The sequence below is a fragment of the Theobroma cacao genome, chromosome 3 (genome assembly GCF_000208745.1).
Source record: "Theobroma cacao cultivar B97-61/B2 chromosome 3, Criollo_cocoa_genome_V2, whole genome shotgun sequence".
Taxonomy (NCBI): Eukaryota; Viridiplantae; Streptophyta; class Magnoliopsida; order Malvales; family Malvaceae; genus Theobroma; species Theobroma cacao.
The window spans coordinates 22,439,245-22,457,688 of NC_030852.1; the positions used below are offsets into that span (position 1 = coordinate 22,439,245).

Here is an 18,444-nt window from a genome sequence, read left to right on the forward strand (position 1 = left end):
TCATATTTTTAATAAATAAAAAATAAAATTAACTTTTTTTCATTATGAACAAAGGAATTTGTGTTTAATTGAAAATTATTTATTAAATATCTTTTATGGTAATTTTAATCAAAATTAAAACTTATATAAACTATTTTGTCAAACAACTTATTTATAAAAAAAATTTATAAAAGTAAATTTACAGAGCAGATTTATCTTAATTTTAAAAATTATTATTTTTTATAAAAATTTCCATAATAATTTTGAAGTTATAAAAAATTTAAGCTAAATAAATTTTTAAAAATATTTTTATCAAGTCATGATAAAATTGAATAAAAACAGTTATTTCTTAAATGGGTTTATCAAGAGAAAAATTTCTCACAAGTTTCTCTTATATCAATTTTTAAATGACAAGAAAAATTCATAAGGGGTATTAATGCAAAAAGAGAAAAGTGGACAAAAAGCCCGCGACGCGAAATTCCGAAAAGAAAACAGAAATAGGAATTTGTGGATGTGGATCATTCCAAGGAAGTTTGAGTATCGATTCGATATCGTCAACCGCTGAACTTGTTCAACCCAGACAAAAATCGCTCGCCTTGTTTTCTCCGATAAAGTCTTAGTAAACAATGTTTTGTTCTATGAAACTTCCAGTGTCTGTCACCCTTTTCAAATCACTGTACCTTGGCTTTTCGTTTGCATGTTCCCTGGCAATTCAGTTCCCGGCAATTCCAGGTACTTCCTCACCTCACCCTTCTTTTTTATTATCTTCCCATTTGTTTTCTTTCGTTTCATTAGAAATTGTTTGCAAAAGTATGTATATATTTGTTATCATGTTGTTTTCATCTAATTATAAATGTTCATTAAATCCATTGCAATTCAGGTTGTTTGTGCTTTGATTGATTTGCCTTCCGAAATATGCATGCCATTGATCAACTTTTAAGGAAGCTAGCTAATCTAAATCTATGGTTGATAACTCTTTAAAACTGTGAATAAACTTGAAATAAGGTAGGTATCTCTTAAAGTATTTGATTTGAGAATCTCCATGGCAAACTTCTTCCCAAGGAATGAAAGCTTTGGATAAGATACATTTGTCTGACAAATGATTTCTTCATATCTGTTCCATATTCTAGGTTTAACGTGAATCCTAATGCCACTGTACTCGGTCTGCAGCCTTAAAATTTATAGATTCGTACAGCCTTGTTATGAATACAAGTGAGTCATACAATGCTTAACTTTGCTGAACTGAATGTGATTTGGATTTCTTGCAGATCCAGTTCAGTGTTTTCCGGTTTGCAATTCTTTGCTTGGAAGGGAAATATGGGTGAGATTGATACCAAACCTATTGAACCAGTTCAAGTTGCACTATCTTTGTTTGGTGAAAATGATCAGTCCAAACGCCGGTCCAGTAGCAGCGCTGTAAGATTTTGGTTTTTATTGTGGTATTCAAAGTTTTTGCAAGTCACAAACTGTAGTCAAGTACTTACAAAGCAATGCTTTCTTCTATCACAAGTAGTATTGCTTCTGGAATATTGAATTATTTCGTTGAGGATATTGCAAATCTCGATACTAGGAACTTTGCTCGAGTATATCAGATAATGAACCCTTTTGAATGCGTATGCAACATTACTAAAGCTTCTGATTCCATTTCTATATCTCCCCTTTTCTTTTTCTCAGTCAGGTGTGGAAAAAGAGAAAGATATTGAAGACCTAGAAAAGGAATTGGCCAACTACAGACTGCAATTGGAAGCAAAGGACTTTGCATACATGCAAACTCTTCTTCAACTAGAACACTACAAGAAAACAACGGAAGAATTTTCGGTTCTACTAAAGAACTCTGAGCTCGAGAGAGATAGATACATAGAAGAATGCAATGAAGTCAAGAGTCAGATTGATGAACTTGAATCCAAGATGAAAGGGATGGTGGATCAGTTGTCAGAAACTGCAAAGGTCCGTGAGCCGCTTTCACACGTTTTAAATGAGCTGAAGGTTACACAAGCTGCTCTACTTAATATGGAAACTGAACTTGCTGCTGCCAAGGATTCAGAGCTTAAGGCAATGGCACAAGCAGAACTGATGGAAACCTCTGCTAACATGGAAAAGGAAAAGTCAGAAGAGCTGTTAGACCACATTTTGGAGCTTCATGATTCTGTTCTTATTTCAAAGCTGGCAGCCACTGAAGCTGAGGAGGAGAAATGCAGAATTGCATCTGAGAAGGATGCTGAGATAGAGTCATTGAAGGCAACAGCATTTCAAGCACAAGAGCAGGTAGAAGATCTGAGAAAACAATTGGAAACAATAGAAGAACTGGAGAATCAGCTGCTCATTAAGTCTGCGTATATTGATTCATTACAGGCAGAACTTAAGCAGGTAACTAATATACTTGGTTCAATGGAGAATGCTACTTCAGATGGTGGAATTGATCTGAACCAAATAAAACAAGACTTGGAATTCAAGGAGAGAAAGATATCAGATCAAGCATTTTATATTGAGGCATTGGAAACAGAACTAAATCGATTAAAACTTGAACTGAAAAATGCTAATGAAGAGGTTAGGAGCCTGAACTGCAATGTTGAAGCACTTAAAAGTGATCTAGAGAAACTAGAAATTGAGATGGATGAAGTTGGGGAAAAAGATAATGATTCACAAGTCGAACTAGCGATGTTAAAGGCTGAGCTTCATAAAGGGAGGTCAAAAATTGCAGCAGCAGAGGCAGCTGAAGCAAGAGATCTAAGTGTTAAATCAGGGCTCCATCTTGCAGTTCAGCAGCTAGCAGTTGAAGCAGAAGAAGCCAAGAAGGAATATCATAAGTTGAAACAGGAAGTGGAAGCTGAAGGATGTGACAACTCTACGCTCAACCATGAAGCTGAGAAGTCACCTCAAGGTGCACTAGTTTCTCACATTGATGATCAAAGAGATAAGAGTGTTAATCATATAACAATTTCAATTGAGGAATACAACATCTTGATCCAAAAAGCTGACAAAACAGATCAACTTTCAAACTCAAAGTCACTAGCAGAAGACTCTAAACAATTAAGCACAGAGTCAGAAAATAAGAATGAAGTTGAATTTTTGAAGAAGGAATTGGAAGTTGCAATGGTGAAAATTGGGTTGTTCAGGAACCGCGCAGAACAGGCTGCTACCAGGGCAGAGGCAGCAGAGAAAGCCAAAGCAACACTTGAGGATCAGCTGAGGATGTGGCAAGAGCAGAAGCAAAGGAGAAAAGCTGCTTTAGCTGCCCTGAGGGAGGAGTCTGCACCTAAACAATTCAGTCCTCCCACAATTGAAAAGTTACCTACAAAAAATCAGCCTTTGGGTAAAGTTCTTAACATAAAATTCTAGTCCAAGAATTTCTTAAAAAACTTGGTTTGATTATAATAGCTGTGAGTGGGTACTATGTGTTGGAATTTTAATTGTAAACTGAAATGATAATATTGGTCTATTTGCATGAAAGATCTTATATCAATAATGGTAATTGTGGTGTGGCATTGTGATATTTATATCTATTCTTCATGTTGATTACAGGCTTTAAATGTTAACTTGGTTTGCATAAGGCTGGAGAAATGCATAACAAGATAATCATGCGTAAGAAGTTATGTAAAAGGACCAATACAAATTAGAGATGGACTTAGCAATTTTGTTTTTGCTGATATTTGTTTTTTCTTTTTGTTCTTCCGGCTTGAGCATTGTCATGGACTTGGCGTATTGCCACTTGCCAAGGCAAATCAACTAGAACGAAGAGAAGCCCCCCAAAATTTGGCAGGCTGCTTTCACTCTGACAGTAGTAGTTAAAACCATGGGCTATCTATAATAAGACCTGCTGCATCTCATATTTGGGCCAATGTGTTTAATCCTAGACTAAGACTTTTGAAGGCTCTTTAATGGAAGCCCATGCCATTGCTTCATGCTCATATAACAGATGCTTAAACCTAAGCTAAAGATTCTTTGACAATGATTCATATTTGTTGTCTTTTCTATTACTTTAACCTGCTTCTATGGGGGTAAAATATGATCAATTCTTTATATCTTGGTACATGTTCATTCACATACTTAACATGCTTTGAACAGTGGGGTATCATTTCAACAACTACATTTGACATCAACATCTATAACCAATCAAATAGAGTCTGAGTGAGACATTAGCCATTTTCATCAACAATATTTGTCATAAAACATGTTAGAAAATCTTTCCAAAGCATGAAACGGAAGAGAGAGAGAGAGCCCCCAGTCTTGCATCTATTCTGAATGTGAAAACAATGGTAGACTATTAATATTATAATGTCGCATAATTTCCTTGTATTTCATGTTTACGTTGTTTGGTGAGTCACGCTCTCACTCCATGTTTGTTTTTTCTCTGGTCTTCGCTCCAAAATTTCAAAAAGGGGAATTCGGTGTTGTCTACGAAGCAAACGCCACAATACAGGCAAGATTTTTCCAAAAGCAAATGGGGAAATCAGACCTGGCATTGAAGCAAATGAGAATATTTGTAATTACGGCTAAAAGTTGCAAAGCAATACTTGTCCAAGGTTTCATCAATGACGTGGCTGCCTATCTTTCTTAATCGTCACCCAATAACTTCAACAGCCCCATGCCTAAACTTAATCAAACAAGTAATTTTTCTGCAAAGCTTTATAAAACTTTACTCAAACGAAACGAACTCGTATTACCCAAAATTAAATAAATGCGCTTATCTTTGAGTTGAATACTGGAATACAGTTTGATCGAATCCTTTTCCAAAACCAATCCTCAACCAGCAAAAAAAGGAAAAAAGGGAGAAAGGGGCAGCAGGGCAGGACATCTGAAAATGAGAGGTGATTATAGACGGTCAAATTTTGGGGTCCCTGGTAGAATCCCATACGCTAGTTGTGGTTGCCAAGGGTTAAATGGCATCTCTCTCTCTTCCAGATTGCATCACACCCCTTTACAGTTTCCTTAGGCAGCATTGCTGTTGCCATCCGAAAAACACTCAGATTAAGAAATTGTACAAAAATTGTTTCCTGGTTCCAACCAATATACGAAAACGATGCATCTTATTTGCATAATTATCAGATTTAAAGCCAAACCAAAAAAAAAAAAAAAAAAAAAAAAAGAAACCACAAAGGAGATTAATGGGGATAGGAAGAGGAAACTGGTTTCTTTGATCTCATTTTGTGCAGGAGCAAATGAAAATAACTTGGTATCTTTCCTTGCACAAGTATCTGATTCATCATTCCTTGGTATCCTAATTTCCTATTGTGAAAGAAGCCAAACATGACCAAAATGAATAATTCAGCCTCTTGCTTTTGTGAACTGATGCTGTTCAATTTCAACGTTTTCCATTGGCAAGAAGCAAAAGAAACCCGTGATTACTTTAGACCCAAAACATGAAATGTATTTGGTATGCATTAGGAATTTTGTGAGAGACGAAACCCAAAAGTATTGGAGACTCTGGAAGAAGCTTCATTAGGCAAATACAGTGAACAACATTTTTCTTCATTCAGATGGTCAAAGCTCAATACTTCCCACACGTGCTGCAATGATGTGACACTCTCCACTATTTTCTTTTTGATCAAATTCGGTGCATTTGCTGGATTCCAAATGGTCGAAAAATGCCCAAATGGAGGTCTGAGGTAAGACGGCATTAGTGTTTGCCGACCATGAATAAGTACAAGCCTATTAAGTTGAATCTTGACTAAATCATATTAGGGGCCTTTACAACAAAAACGCGAATCATGTACATTACACACATAATCTCTATCAAGCCTTTTGTTTTTACAAGTTTGATCATACATAGAATCTATCTAGTCGTAATTCTCATGCTTCATTTCTTAGCTAATTTTTTTGTCTTTGACTAATTAATCATATTAATCAATGTATCATAATTTGGTTATTGATTTCATTAATTAAAACCTATAATCCAAGTTTGTGTTTTAATACGAGATCTCAAATTATACAAATGAAAGATAATTTATTTCTCGATCCAATTTAAAATTAAAATTGAAACCTTCTTTGTACGAGTAAAAATGAGTCATTTTCACATTTATCTTACTGGGAGAAAGATCAATTTCTTATCTAAAAAAAATATATGAAAATTTTAAATATTTTATGTGCCCGTGTTGTGGACTAAACCTTCGAGATGTAGCAAATTCGCATTTTGGTTGCTCATTTATAAGTTTTTGTTTCTTCATCTATTAACTCAAGATGGATCATTTTCACATAAATAAAGTTTTTGTTTATTTATATTTCTAGATTACCATTTTAAAGATTATTAATATAAATATTTATAAGATTTATTTAAAATTATAAATAAAAATTTTAAATACATTAAATAATTTTTATTGAGAATATTTTTTTTATTATAAATATTAATAAGATTTATTCAATCTTTAAATAAAAGCTCTGATTGCAGCAAATAACTTTTATTAAAAATATTAATAAGAATTCTAATTGTGTAATATATATATTTTTTAATTTTAATAGTATTGAATAATTTATATATTAATATTTAAAGTTACAATTATATATTTATACTCCAAACTTTGCAATTTAAAAATCTGTATATTTTATATATATAATTTTTATTAAAAATAGGTTAAAAAATAAGTATATTTACATGTAATGTTTGTGAGAAGATATACTAATCAAAACATTACAATGCATGAAATTAAAAATGTATAATTATGAGCATGAAATTAGAAATATATAATTATGAAATAGCAGTGTGTCACGGTTCAGAACTTAAGTTTAATTTTATATGATTTATAAATCATTAGTTTACGTTTTTAAGTCAAAAAAGATACTTGATAAATAATAAAAAACTTATATTTATATATTTAAAAATTATTTTACTTTTTACTGATGTAAAATCTGTATCATGATCCAGAAAAGTAGCGGACCCCTGGTGTTCAATGTTTATCCCCAAGCTATCAAATCGTTAGAGTAACAAATATGCTTGAGAAATAAAGAGCCCTTGTTTGACTTTGATGGTGTGAGGCAGAAAGGATAATTATTTGGAAGGGAACGGGCGATGGAGCAATATCTTTGGCGTGAAGTCAAATCCACAAACATTTGTTAAGTATATCTCAGGTCGCCATTTGTCATCTCATAATCTTCCTCTTCATCTTCTTCACCCTAGGCCTCAGGGCTTCTACTCCCTACTCCCAACTAGACAACAATATGTATATAATATATAACCACCGTCTTAGGTAATATGGGGACACAAAGTGGGTGAGTCGGCTTCTGCATTTCATCTGGCCACATTTTGGATTGCAATAAATGTGAGGAAACCCAAATTGTCCCTTTCACCTCCTACCATCAATCAAACCCAATGCTACAATTTGTTCTCTCATTTATAAATATTTTTATTTTGTTTTCCAGAATTCCAACATAAAATTTTTAAATCCAAGTCTCGATTTGGGAACGTTTTTATGCACACATTGTGTTGGTTGTTTCCTACTTAAATTATAACACGCTTTGTCGTTTCGAAAATCTGCATAATTCGATCAAATTTATAAAGAAATTTTCCATTGTGGTTTAGGGTATACAAAAAACTATTGAAACTGCAAGCATCATACAACATAGTCAACTGTCCAAAACAAAGACAAATTTTGCTATACATATACGTATTCCAATATATAGTTTACATCTGTTGCTTTTTGGTTTTATTGTCAGCACATAAGCCTAGCCTTTTTACCTCTAGCTGTTTCTTTTTAAAGAAGTAGACGTGCACAACGTTTCTATCACAATTAACAAATGCTAGAAATGATGGCATACATAAAGAAAAAAATCAAATTAAATAACTAGAAGAGAAAATATTAATTAACAATGTAAAACAATTGGAAGGTCATCTTCTGAGTAGGACCATTCTATTTGTGTGGCTTGATTAGTTTAAGATGGCTTTGACTACGCAGCCAATATTACCTTGATTCGACAGCGAAATCCTATAGGCCTCAAGGGCTATTCACATCTCCATCCTGATGTGAACTCCACATTCGCACCATGAACGATTTCACTTCAGCAAATTTATTTATTGAACGTATACCTTAAGATGATTTTTAATTTGATAAACACAATTAATCTTGACTAAGTTGTTGATTAGGAAAAATCTGAATTATTATAGAATTACCACAGTAAAGAAAAGATTAAACTTTGTTTTACTTTTCCAAGTTTTGGTTGAACAAATGTTTTACAAGGCATCCTAGGCAACCTAAGGAAAGAAAATGGGTCACTAGTCACCAGCCACATCATGGGCGGCCGGGCTTCCCAATTGCTCACTATTTTTCAATTCTATTCATGATGGGAGTAGGGAAATTGCTTAATAAATATTGGCTTCATTTCCAGGAAATAAGAAGCTTCCAAGCAGAGCAGTCAATGAAAGGCTAATTAAAAAAATTGTATGTGTCAAGCTTTATATTTAGAATTGATGATGTTGAAAACATATATAGCTTACTTGATAACCACTCTTTTCTTCATTGTTTCCCCACTTGTTATCTGACAATAATTACACAAAACAAGTACCTATCCCTTTCTTCTCCTGCATCCCTGTGCAATGCTACATTTTACAACTGGATCTCCTCATATGTATAAGACAATGAAGAGATACATTCTTTCCTCAATCTTTTTCTAGTGTACATCTTGTAAATTTATCAGGTTTTATTTACTGGTAAATAATAAGAGATAATTATTCTCTCACATCTTGTAAATTGTCTACTATTTTCATCTTACGAATGCAATCTCAAATTTTAATTACTTTGAGTATGTTTTGAAATTTTTTTTCTTTTTTTAACTATTTTTCCCCCTTCTAGATCGGATACAAGTAAATCTAAACCCTTCCCTTTCCCCTGAAATCATCAAACTTTCTTTCTTCTGATATAAGAAGAGGGTACAAAATTAATTAGTTGTGAGCCGTTGTAAGACTGAAGGAAAATTGAATGAAGTAGGGGAACTGTTGGGTTGTTAAAAAGGATGGAGTTAATTTTAATGAAATTCATAGGATTGAGGTGGTTGCCTGTTCAATTCTTGCAGTTGACTAGAACCAACCCTACCGAGTTAGGTGTTATCATAGATTTGCAATAAATACAGTCAATTATTATCATTAGCGTTGAACATTATTCTTTTCTTTCTTTTTCTATTTATTAGGCTACTCACCCCACGCATAATCAAGATTCCTTACTTCTCACACCCCAGATTTCCAAGCTTTGCATTTCTTTACTATGTTTTCAAAATCCATTTCTTTATTCAATCTCTCAAATCTCATGTTGGATTCTTTTTGACCGAGGAATAACACATGAAAGATAACAAAAAAAAAAAAAAAGAAAAACCCTTCATCCAATAATAAAAAATTATTACAAAATATTAACATATATAAAAAATAGAATTAACCCATACAAGTTATTAATAGAAATAATATTGTGAGACTTGAGGAAGTATAGGTTAAAAGATCTTGGGATCCAATCTGAAAAATAAAACTACAAGCTATGGCATGTGGGTGATGTTGTAGTCACACACATATTGTTTTATATGCTTTAATCATTGTTTTTTTGTTTCTGTGTATTTCCATAGAAACTTACCAACCAACAAAAACAGTGAAAACGTTCCAAATTTTCTTTGTGATAGTAATGGCTTTTGTTAGTCAAATACAAACAACAAGAACAAACAATCCAATTCCAATTCTAGAAAGGAAATCAACGTGAAATTATGCTTTAGCTGCTGCCTGGCTCCCATAGCTTGTTTCGTCTTGAGGTCCTTGGTCAAACCCCATGGCCTGATGTTCCCTGAACCAGTCAACATGGGCGGCTCACCAGCCCCTTGCTTCAAATGCCTCATTTTCTCATCGAGGAACAAACGCCAAAGACCCAAAAATTGAAACAAACAAAGAAAAGAAGGAAATTGATTTTGAGATTATTTCCCATTTAACATTGTTAAACGATGTTTTAAAAAATAATTACTTCTTTACTAAAGAAATAAAAACTGGGAAAAAAGATACTCTGTTGGCAAACGTTTCTTCCAAGCTTGGTCTCTGGTCATAAGTGCAGGCGCTGTGTTCTTCAACTGACTTTTCCGAATACGTTTTCTGAAGTTTTTCTTACGATCTTTGTCTTACTCCGAAATTCATTTCTCTTTCTTCCCATATGTTTTCATTTGATGGGTGTTTAACTAATTACTCATTACTGCAAAAGTAAATTGGCTGACAAAGATGAAGAAGAAGAAGATCATGCCAGGAGACCAAGCTGTTACATGGCGTTTCACTTTATTTAAATTCTTAGTCCTGATTACAGGTATATTTACAATCTTTTTATCAACTTAATGATTGTTTTTGGTTGAAGACTCTTTTCAGATATTCTGTAGTTTAATTAATTAGATTCTAAGTAGTAGCTCCAACATGATATATAATTACAATAATTCTGCTTATAAAAGTATCATTTCGGGCTTATATTCAGAAACTTGTTGGGGTTTGAAGAGTTTAAACCCTGCTGTTGGGATTGAATTTTCTTATGCATGCATGAAAATCTTTCATGAGGCAGCTTTTATTTTTTATGTTTACTTGTATTAGTGAATCGATTTTGTGTTTTGAAAGGATGATTCTGTTCACTTGTTGCAGTTACATTTTAGCCGTCCTGTTTTCACTAAATGTTTGAGTTGCTCACTTTGCTCAATTTTCAAATTTCTGTTATTTACAGGTACTATTGTTGCCGGAGATTCTTTAGACACAGACAAAGAAGTTCTGCTGAATCTGAAAACATTCCTGGAAGAAAAGAATCCTGTAAATCGAGGAAAATACTCGGAATGGAATCGTGAGAACTCGATGCCATGTCAGTGGCATGGAATCTCTTGTTCTGTTGATGGGAAAAGAGTCATTCGTATAGACCTCTCTGGCAACAATATTTCTGGGGAAATATTCAATAACTTCTCGGCCTTAACCGAACTTCGAGAACTTGATCTCTCAGTAAACACCATAGGTGGAGCTATACCTGATGATTTGAACCGATGCAGTAGCCTTGTCTACCTCAACTTATCACATAATATCCTAGAAGGAGAGCTGAACTTGACAGGGTTAAATGGTTTAGAGAAGCTTGATTTGTCTACGAATAGGATTCATGGGGATATTGAAGTTAATTTTCCAGCAATTTGCAAGCGGTTGATTGTTGCAAACCTTTCGACTAATAATTTCACGGGTAGGATAGATAACGGCTTTGATGAGTGCTGGAATCTGCAGCATCTGGACTTGAGCTCCAACAATTTTTCTGGCAGCATATGGAGTGGATTTGCAAGGCTTGTGGCGTATTCAATTTCTGAAAACTTTGTTTCTGGGCAACTTTCAAAATCAATGTTTACAAATAATTGTAGTTTGCAGGCTTTGGACCTTTCAGAAAACAATTTTCAAGGTGAACTTCCGGGGGAAATTTCAAATTGCAAGAATTTGGCTATCTTGAATGTATGGGGAAACAATTTTACAGGGCCAATTCCGTCAGAGATGGGGATGATTTCGACTCTTGAAGGTTTGTTCTTGGGGAACAACAGTTTTTCTAGAGTGATTCCAGAATCCCTATTGAACCTGACGAATTTGGTCTTTTTGGACTTGAGCAAGAACAATTTTGGTGGGGAGATACAAGTGATTTTTGGGAAATTCACACAGGTGAAGTTTCTTGTATTACACGGAAATTCATACACAGGAGGGATTAATTCTTCTGGTATTCTCCAGCTGCCAAACATTTCTCGCTTAGACTTGAGTTCTAACAATTTCTCTGGCCCATTACCTGTTGAAATCTCTCAAATGCCAAGTTTGAATTTCTTGATGTTGGCCTACAATGAATTTACAGGTGCTATACCGTCTGAGTATGGAAACTTACCACAATTACAAGCCCTTGATCTCTCCTTCAACAGGCTCTCTGGATCAATCCCACCAGCCCTTGGTAAATTGAGCTCTCTCTTATGGTTGATGCTTGCAAACAACTCTCTTAGTGGTAAAATTCCACCTGAGATTGGAAACTGCTCTAGCTTATTATGGCTAAACCTGGCTAACAATCAACTTTCTGGAAGTATCCCTCCTGAGTTGGCAAAGATTGGGAAAAATGCTACCTCAACTTTTGAGTCAAATCGACTACACAGTAACAGGATAATTGCTGGTTCTGGTGAGTGCTTGGCAATGAAGAGGTGGATACCAGCAGACTACCCACCTTTCCTTTTTGTGTATACAATTCTCACAAGGAAGAGCTGCAGAAGCATATGGGATCGGTTGCTTAAAGGATATGGCCTTTTCCCAATGTGCACTGCAGGTTCAATGGTGAGGACATCTCAAATCTCAGGTTATATTCAACTTAGTGGGAATCAGTTTTCGGGCGAGATCCCTTCAGATATTGGTATGATGCAGAATTTCAGCATGCTTCACTTGGGTTTCAATGACTTCCATGGCAAACTGCCTGCGCAGATTGGACAGTTGCCACTTGTAGTCCTAAATATCACCCAAAACAAATTTTCAGGGGAAATTCCAGCAGAGATTGGGAATATCAAATGCTTACAGAATCTAGATTTGTCACACAATAATTTTTCTGGCATATTTCCGACAAGCTTCAGCAACCTGACTGAACTGAACAAGTTCAACGTCTCGTACAATCCGCTCATTTCTGGTGTAATCCCATCAACTGGTCAATTGGCAACGTTCGAGAAAGATTCCTACCTGGGAGATCCACTACTGGATGTTCCTGATTTTATCGACAATACAACAGATCACCAGCCAAACCGTAATAGGAGGCAGAAAAAATCTACCAAGTTGGCTGTGGTTTTGGTGTTATTAGCTCTGACACTGGCCTTCTTAGTTTTTGGAATTTTATCGCTTTTAGTTTGCATAATGGTGAAAAGTCCAGCAGAGCCGCAGGGATATCTCTTGCAGGATACGAAGTATCGACATGATCTTGCATCTAGCTCTGGCGGGTCATCACCTTGGTTATCAGATACTGTCAAGGTCATCCGTTTGGACAAAACAGCTTTCACACATGCTGACATTTTGAAGGCTACAGGTAATTTTTCAGAGGATAGGATTCTTGGACAGGGAGGATTCGGAACAGTATACCGAGGTGTATTGCCTGATGGGAGAGAAGTAGCAGTGAAAAAGCTACAAAGAGACGGAATTGAGGGTGAAAAGGAGTTCCGGGCTGAAATGGAGGTTCTTAGTGGAAATGGCTTTGGTTGGCCCCACCCTAACCTTGTAACACTTTATGGTTGGTGCCTTGATGGCTTAGAGAAAATATTGGTCTATGAGTACATGGGAGGTGGGAGCCTGGAGGATCTTATATCAGATAGAGTGCGGTTAACATGGCAGAGAAGGATTGATGTGGCAGTCGATATTGCAAGAGCGTTAGTGTTTCTGCATCATGAATGCTACCCTGCCATTGTGCACAGGGATGTTAAGGCTAGCAATGTCTTGCTAGATAAAGATGGGAGGGCAAGAGTCACAGATTTTGGCCTAGCTAGAGTCGTTGATGCAGGAGATACCCATGTGAGCACAACGGTGGCAGGAACTATTGGTTATGTAGCACCAGAATATGGGCAGACTTGGCAAGCAACTACAAAAGGTGATGTGTACAGTTATGGGGTATTAGCAATGGAACTGGCAACTGGGAGGCGAGCTGTGGATGGAGGAGAAGAATGCCTGGTGGAATGGGCCAGACGTGTCATGGGAAATGGGCGGAATGGATTAGGTCGAGCTGCAATACCAGTTGTGCTTTTGGGATCAGGGCTAGCTGAGGGGGCAGAGGAGATGCGTGAGCTGCTTCAGATTGGGGTCAGATGCACAGCAGAATCTCCACAAGCTAGACCAAACATGAAAGAGGTGCTAGCTATGCTAATTAGACTAACAAGCTGCGGGGGAGAATTCAATTATTGCATCTCATGATGGCGGGATGCTTCAAGAACTCAAAGTGTCTATACGGCTAGGATGTCAAATAGTTTAGATATATACAAGTTCAATACACATAATTTTCTTGTGCATGATTCTTCTTGTAAAGAGACTTCCCCATTCATTATGTTGAAAGAATTTAATCAATTTTGTTAGCTTCAAAGCAATGAGCCTCTTTTGTTTGATTGTTTGTTTTATGGATGAAAGAATTTCAAGAGTAAATGAGCTGACTATCCTTTAGAGTTTGAAAATGGTATACTAGAAGGAAACCAACAGTTAGAGAACATCTTCTGGCGTAGTTTACCACAGACATTAATAATCTTCAAATGTCATCACTACTGCAGACATCATACGGTTTTTGTCAAGAAGAAGCCCCTGTTATCCAAGCCCATCGCAGAGGTATCCTTGCCTAGTAAACCCAAAGGATAGGATAACACGACTGTGATCAACTTCTCCCAGATCCTTATGCCAAAGAAAAGGAGAAGAAGTGTGAAACAAATTGCAAACAACCAAACAGGGGTGCATCCGATATTCTATGATCCGGTCACAATGCCAAACCTTTCTGCCATGAGGTATTGATCACATTACTTTATTGAGCTTGGCGCATAGCATGTCCTGGAGGGGTTTTTGTATGTCAAGTAATGTGAGATTCTAACCAAACCAATCATGCCCTATAGTTTATCGTCATTAAGTCAATTTTTTTTTTGTTATCTTTTTATGTTTAGGTGCTTAATCAAGATCCTTCTACAACTCCAGGCAGTCTGATTCAGAGACCATGGTTGAGATCAACTTGAGATCTCTAGGGATCATTCAATGCAAAATTTTCTTATTGAAGTAGAGTGAGTATTCAATCAACTTGACTTACACATAATAGTTTATCATGAGACACTAAAATGAATATATATATATATATATAACTATTTTTCTTTTTTTGAGAATAAATGTCACATCTTTTGTATTCACAAAGTGAATGCAATATGAATGTGACCATGCGTGTGTATATTCTCGCCTAGGCAGGCAACAAAATACCTCTAATTCCTGGGTGGAGCCACCAGTTTACTGAAGCTTTGGTAATTTGGGGGTTTAATTTGAATCAGAAGGCTATAAAACAACATGAAGAGGTATGACGAGCAAACTCAGTCGGGGTACAGAGTCAAAAGCCAATGTGGCAGCTAATTGGGTGGCGGGTCACCAAAAGGAGAAACTTGTCCCCAGGGGACTGGCTGTTCTCTGTCCATGATCCCAAAAGAAAATGCCAAAATAATTTATTAAAAGCCATCAAATTATCTTTGTCCTGAAGGTTCATTGCTGCTTGAACATGTCGGGCAAGTACGGTATCGGATACCCGTCCTTTTCCTTCTGCTAATTAAGGCCAAGTGTGTATGTTCTACTTCTACCCAGCAGCACACAATTTTGTTTCTCCTTTTTCTCAAACGCACACATAAAAATAATGCAAAGTTACAAATTTTGATCAACAACCATCATGGACTCTGATTTCCCCTTCAAGTGCCTTTCTCATTCTCAACAGGGTAAGCTATGGTTTTTGATGCATGTTAACAAACAAATTGTGGGCTCAAATGATATTTCTCTTTCCTTAATGTGCCTTGTTATGTCAACTTCCGCATATTTTTGCCTTCTTTTGGGTTGCAATGGTTTTTTGATCAATGGGTCCGCCGCTAATTATTTTTTCTAGTTTCTTTGTTAATTGCGAAATGGATACCTGTTGTCAATGAATTCTCTCATTCCTGCAGCCCTTTTTTAAGGGATTATTATATGATAATACCATAAATTTTTAATCTGAGTTTTGAGGAGAACGTTTATGGCAAATATTTGACGTTAATTTTGAAAACTCAGATATTTTCCGTAACAGTTTTCTAAGCCCCATGCTCCTGTGGCTTTAGATGAGTTCTTCTAACTACAATCACCCAAGAACTTACAAAGTGAAAATGTTGCAGAGAATAATACGATGGGAAAAGAAATGGCTGAGAAGAGGACAAGTACTATGAGTGTGGAGCTTGCAATCCAAAGAGAGCTGGCATTTAGAAGGAAGATTGAAGAGTTGCAATTGCAACCATATGTTGACTCTGGAGATGAAATCATGCCAGTGCAGGTGAGAGCTTATATCATTTTCAATAAGATGCTTTATGTTATACCATTGTTGACTAGAAGGATTGTACACTGAATTTCAAAATTATCAATCTCTGTAACATTTCAGCTTTGAGGTTCTACTTGGGATATTGGAAACAGTTACTTCTACGTATGTTTCTTTGTATTAGTGATATTTGGGTGTCTACTAATTCACTTATCATGCATTATTTGTATATCAATCTCATAGATACTAGCATTGTTGTCTCTGGTTGATTGATTTCTTTCTTGAGAATGTGCTTAACCTTGATTTTTACGGGGGCATAAGAAAGACTTCCTAGTCTTTCCAAGAAAGATTCTAACAGCCCCTCTAGTTCTTCAAGTCACACTAACCTGCCAAATATATTGAACATTTACAGCTTTGTTCACATAGAAAAAATATATAGCTTTTATAAAACTACAAAGAAAATGTATACTTGCACAATGGTATAGTCTCCTTGCTCTAACACACTTCTAATCTGTCAGTAAAATCAATTTATTTGGCTAGCCTGCTGTTCATTCTTGTGTTTTCTTCCTTTACATAAATTTGTTTCTTTTACATAACTTGAAATAACTTTATATTAGAACTATCACTAAAAGACTTTGTAGAAGCAGATATCTTTTGAAAAATGAGTAAATACTATTGAAGGTCTATATTCCTTCTTTGACTAAAAGTCAATATGTCAGACAAACTGAGTTCCTACACCTTTTCAGACACATAACTAAAAAAGATTAATGGATGTACATAAAGAACTTGTAGGGAACGTATTGGAGTTCAATTTAACCTTCAGATTTTAAATAAAGCTACCAGCAGAAAATGCTTAAACTTAAGTGCCAACTATATGACTCAATACTGATTATTTATATGATACATGATTGACAATTTTTTTTTTTTTGGAAAAGCACATGATATACAAATTTACCTAGAGCACATAGCGCCACCTCCGATATTAATCAGTTTTCTTCATTCTTCACATATCTGTCTTATATATAATATTGTTTATACGTTGAAATTTGAATGAACGACTGCTATTTGGTATGGTTTTTTGTTTGGTTTCTGTCTGCCTTATATTGCAAGCTAGAATGTTTTCTCATAGCAGGTGCAATTTCCACATCCAAACCCTTCAAGACCAAATCTGAATTCCAGTCCAAGGCTTTCTGGAAGAGAGCAACTAGCATCACTGAGCAGCCTCGAATGCCTGCCAAGTCCAATACCAAGTCAAATTCCTTCTTCGAGGCCACATATCAGTTTTGGTCCTAGGATTTCTGAGAGAAAGCAACTAGCATCATCAAGCAAGAGCCCACCTCCTCAACAGTTGCAAGCATTTAATGGTGGCAGTCTCAATCATCAGTCAGCCAATGTTTTCTGTATAGTCTGTCAAGTGCCCTGCTCAGGTTCCCTTAACTATAAGCAACACCTAAATGGTAAAAAGCACAAACTTAAACTTAAAGAACTAAATTTTGGTAGGACTGATGGTGGTGACATCTGTGCAATGGCAAACCAGAAATTGTGGTGCGAATTGTGTAAAATTTGGTGCACCGATGATAATTTGCTGAAGCTGCACTTAGCAGGACAAAAGCACAAGAAAATGCAAGCAAAGCTAGAGCGTGCTACAGCAGCGGAAGTTGATATCGTCGAGGAGAAGAATTGGTGTGGATTGTGTGGCATTGGATGCTCAAGTAAAGAGTTACTCCAGTTGCATTTTAATGGTAAGAAGCACCAGGCTGAATTAAGAAAGCTAGAATGTGCCCAGAAAGGCAGAGAAGAAGCACAAAATCAGCAAAAGAGATGCAAATTTGGTAATATTTGGTGCGAAGGCAAGAATTTATTGCAGATGCATCTCATGGAGAAAAAAAAATTCTTATATAAGGTAGAGGTGAAAAAGAGACAATGGCAAGACTTGATCAGAGATGAAGGAAATAGCTAGATGACAAACTACTAAATGGGGCATGACTGGAAGATAAATGCGTTTCTTTCACTTGGCAGCTTCAAAAGCAGGCACCGTCTTTATTATATCGTGCTTTTTCTTTCTGAATTTGGAAGAATATTTGATATTCTACAAGGTGAATTGTAGAAACAATGGACTACAGTGAGAGATGCTGCAATGGATAATCACTCTAGCAACAGAAATGTGTTACATTAACAATTTTTCTAACATTTTCTCTTCTTATATATCTATATATATATATATATTGGATAGTTGTGTGTGAATGTTCATTTTGAGATTCCTTAAAGTTCAGTTCCAGCATGGGATTTTCTAGTATAATAATAAGACTACTTCTGTGTTTTACAGCTCTTGAATGTAACCTGTGCTAAACCTTGTTGAGCACCTACTGAAGCATCAACTATGTTAGCAAATTAGAAGTATAACCTTGTAGCTTTGCTCCAACTCAAGAGTGACCACCCAAATATCACATTTTCAGTGTCAAATAAAAATCATGTTTTACAAAATTGACATGAAATGGAAGGA

At 35.7% G+C, this 18,444-nt stretch overlaps 3 protein-coding genes across 4 annotated transcripts; all 3 read left to right on the top strand.

Moving 5' to 3' along the window:
• On the top strand, positions 425 to 3,476 carry LOC18604763 (protein WEAK CHLOROPLAST MOVEMENT UNDER BLUE LIGHT 1). The gene is made up of 4 exons (XM_018116839.1): positions 425 to 437; positions 545 to 711; positions 1,248 to 1,395; positions 1,654 to 3,476. Exons 2-4 carry the CDS (start codon positions 677 to 679, stop codon positions 3,316 to 3,318), a joined length of 1,848 nt encoding a protein of 615 aa, XP_017972328.1. The 5' UTR covers positions 425 to 437; positions 545 to 676; the 3' UTR covers positions 3,319 to 3,476.
• LOC18604765 (probable LRR receptor-like serine/threonine-protein kinase At1g74360) lies at positions 9,830 to 14,027 on the top strand. Its single transcript, XM_018118563.1, has 2 exons — positions 9,830 to 10,232; positions 10,635 to 14,027. The coding sequence occupies exons 1-2, from the start codon at positions 10,151 to 10,153 to the stop codon at positions 13,844 to 13,846; spliced, it is 3,294 nt and encodes a 1,097-aa protein (XP_017974052.1). The 5' UTR covers positions 9,830 to 10,150; the 3' UTR covers positions 13,847 to 14,027.
• Positions 15,010 to 18,134, top strand: LOC18604766. 2 transcript variants are annotated; one of them, XM_007037393.2, is made up of 3 exons: positions 15,010 to 15,378; positions 15,805 to 15,959; positions 17,071 to 18,134. In XM_007037393.2, the coding sequence occupies exons 1-3, from the start codon at positions 15,333 to 15,335 to the stop codon at positions 17,899 to 17,901; spliced, it is 1,032 nt and encodes a 343-aa protein (XP_007037455.2). In that variant the 5' UTR covers positions 15,010 to 15,332; the 3' UTR covers positions 17,902 to 18,134. The 2 variants fall into 2 exon arrangements, with proteins under 2 accessions (XP_007037455.2, XP_017972458.1); XM_018116969.1 differs by having other exon boundaries at positions 17,074 to 18,134.

Bases quoted from the DNA above. Each gene is read 5' to 3' on its own strand.
- LOC18604766 (XM_007037393.2), top strand. From the start codon at position 15,333: ATGGACTCTGATTTCCCCTTCAAGTGCCTTTCTCATTCTCAACAGG. The intron at 15,379-15,804 runs GTAAGCTATGGT...AAAATGTTGCAG, and splicing joins CCTTTCTCATTCTCAACAGG to AGAATAATACGATGGGAAAA. The intron at 15,960-17,070 runs GTGAGAGCTTAT...GTTTTCTCATAG, and splicing joins ATGAAATCATGCCAGTGCAG to CAGGTGCAATTTCCACATCC.
- LOC18604765 (XM_018118563.1), top strand. From the start codon at position 10,151: ATGAAGAAGAAGAAGATCATGCCAGGAGACCAAGCTGTTACATGGCGT. The intron at 10,233-10,634 runs GTATATTTACAA...TGTTATTTACAG, and splicing joins ATTCTTAGTCCTGATTACAG to GTACTATTGTTGCCGGAGAT.
- LOC18604763 (XM_018116839.1), top strand. From the start codon at position 677: ATGTTCCCTGGCAATTCAGTTCCCGGCAATTCCAG. The intron at 712-1,247 runs GTACTTCCTCAC...GATTTCTTGCAG, and splicing joins TCAGTTCCCGGCAATTCCAG to ATCCAGTTCAGTGTTTTCCG. The intron at 1,396-1,653 runs GTAAGATTTTGG...TCTTTTTCTCAG, and splicing joins GCCGGTCCAGTAGCAGCGCT to TCAGGTGTGGAAAAAGAGAA.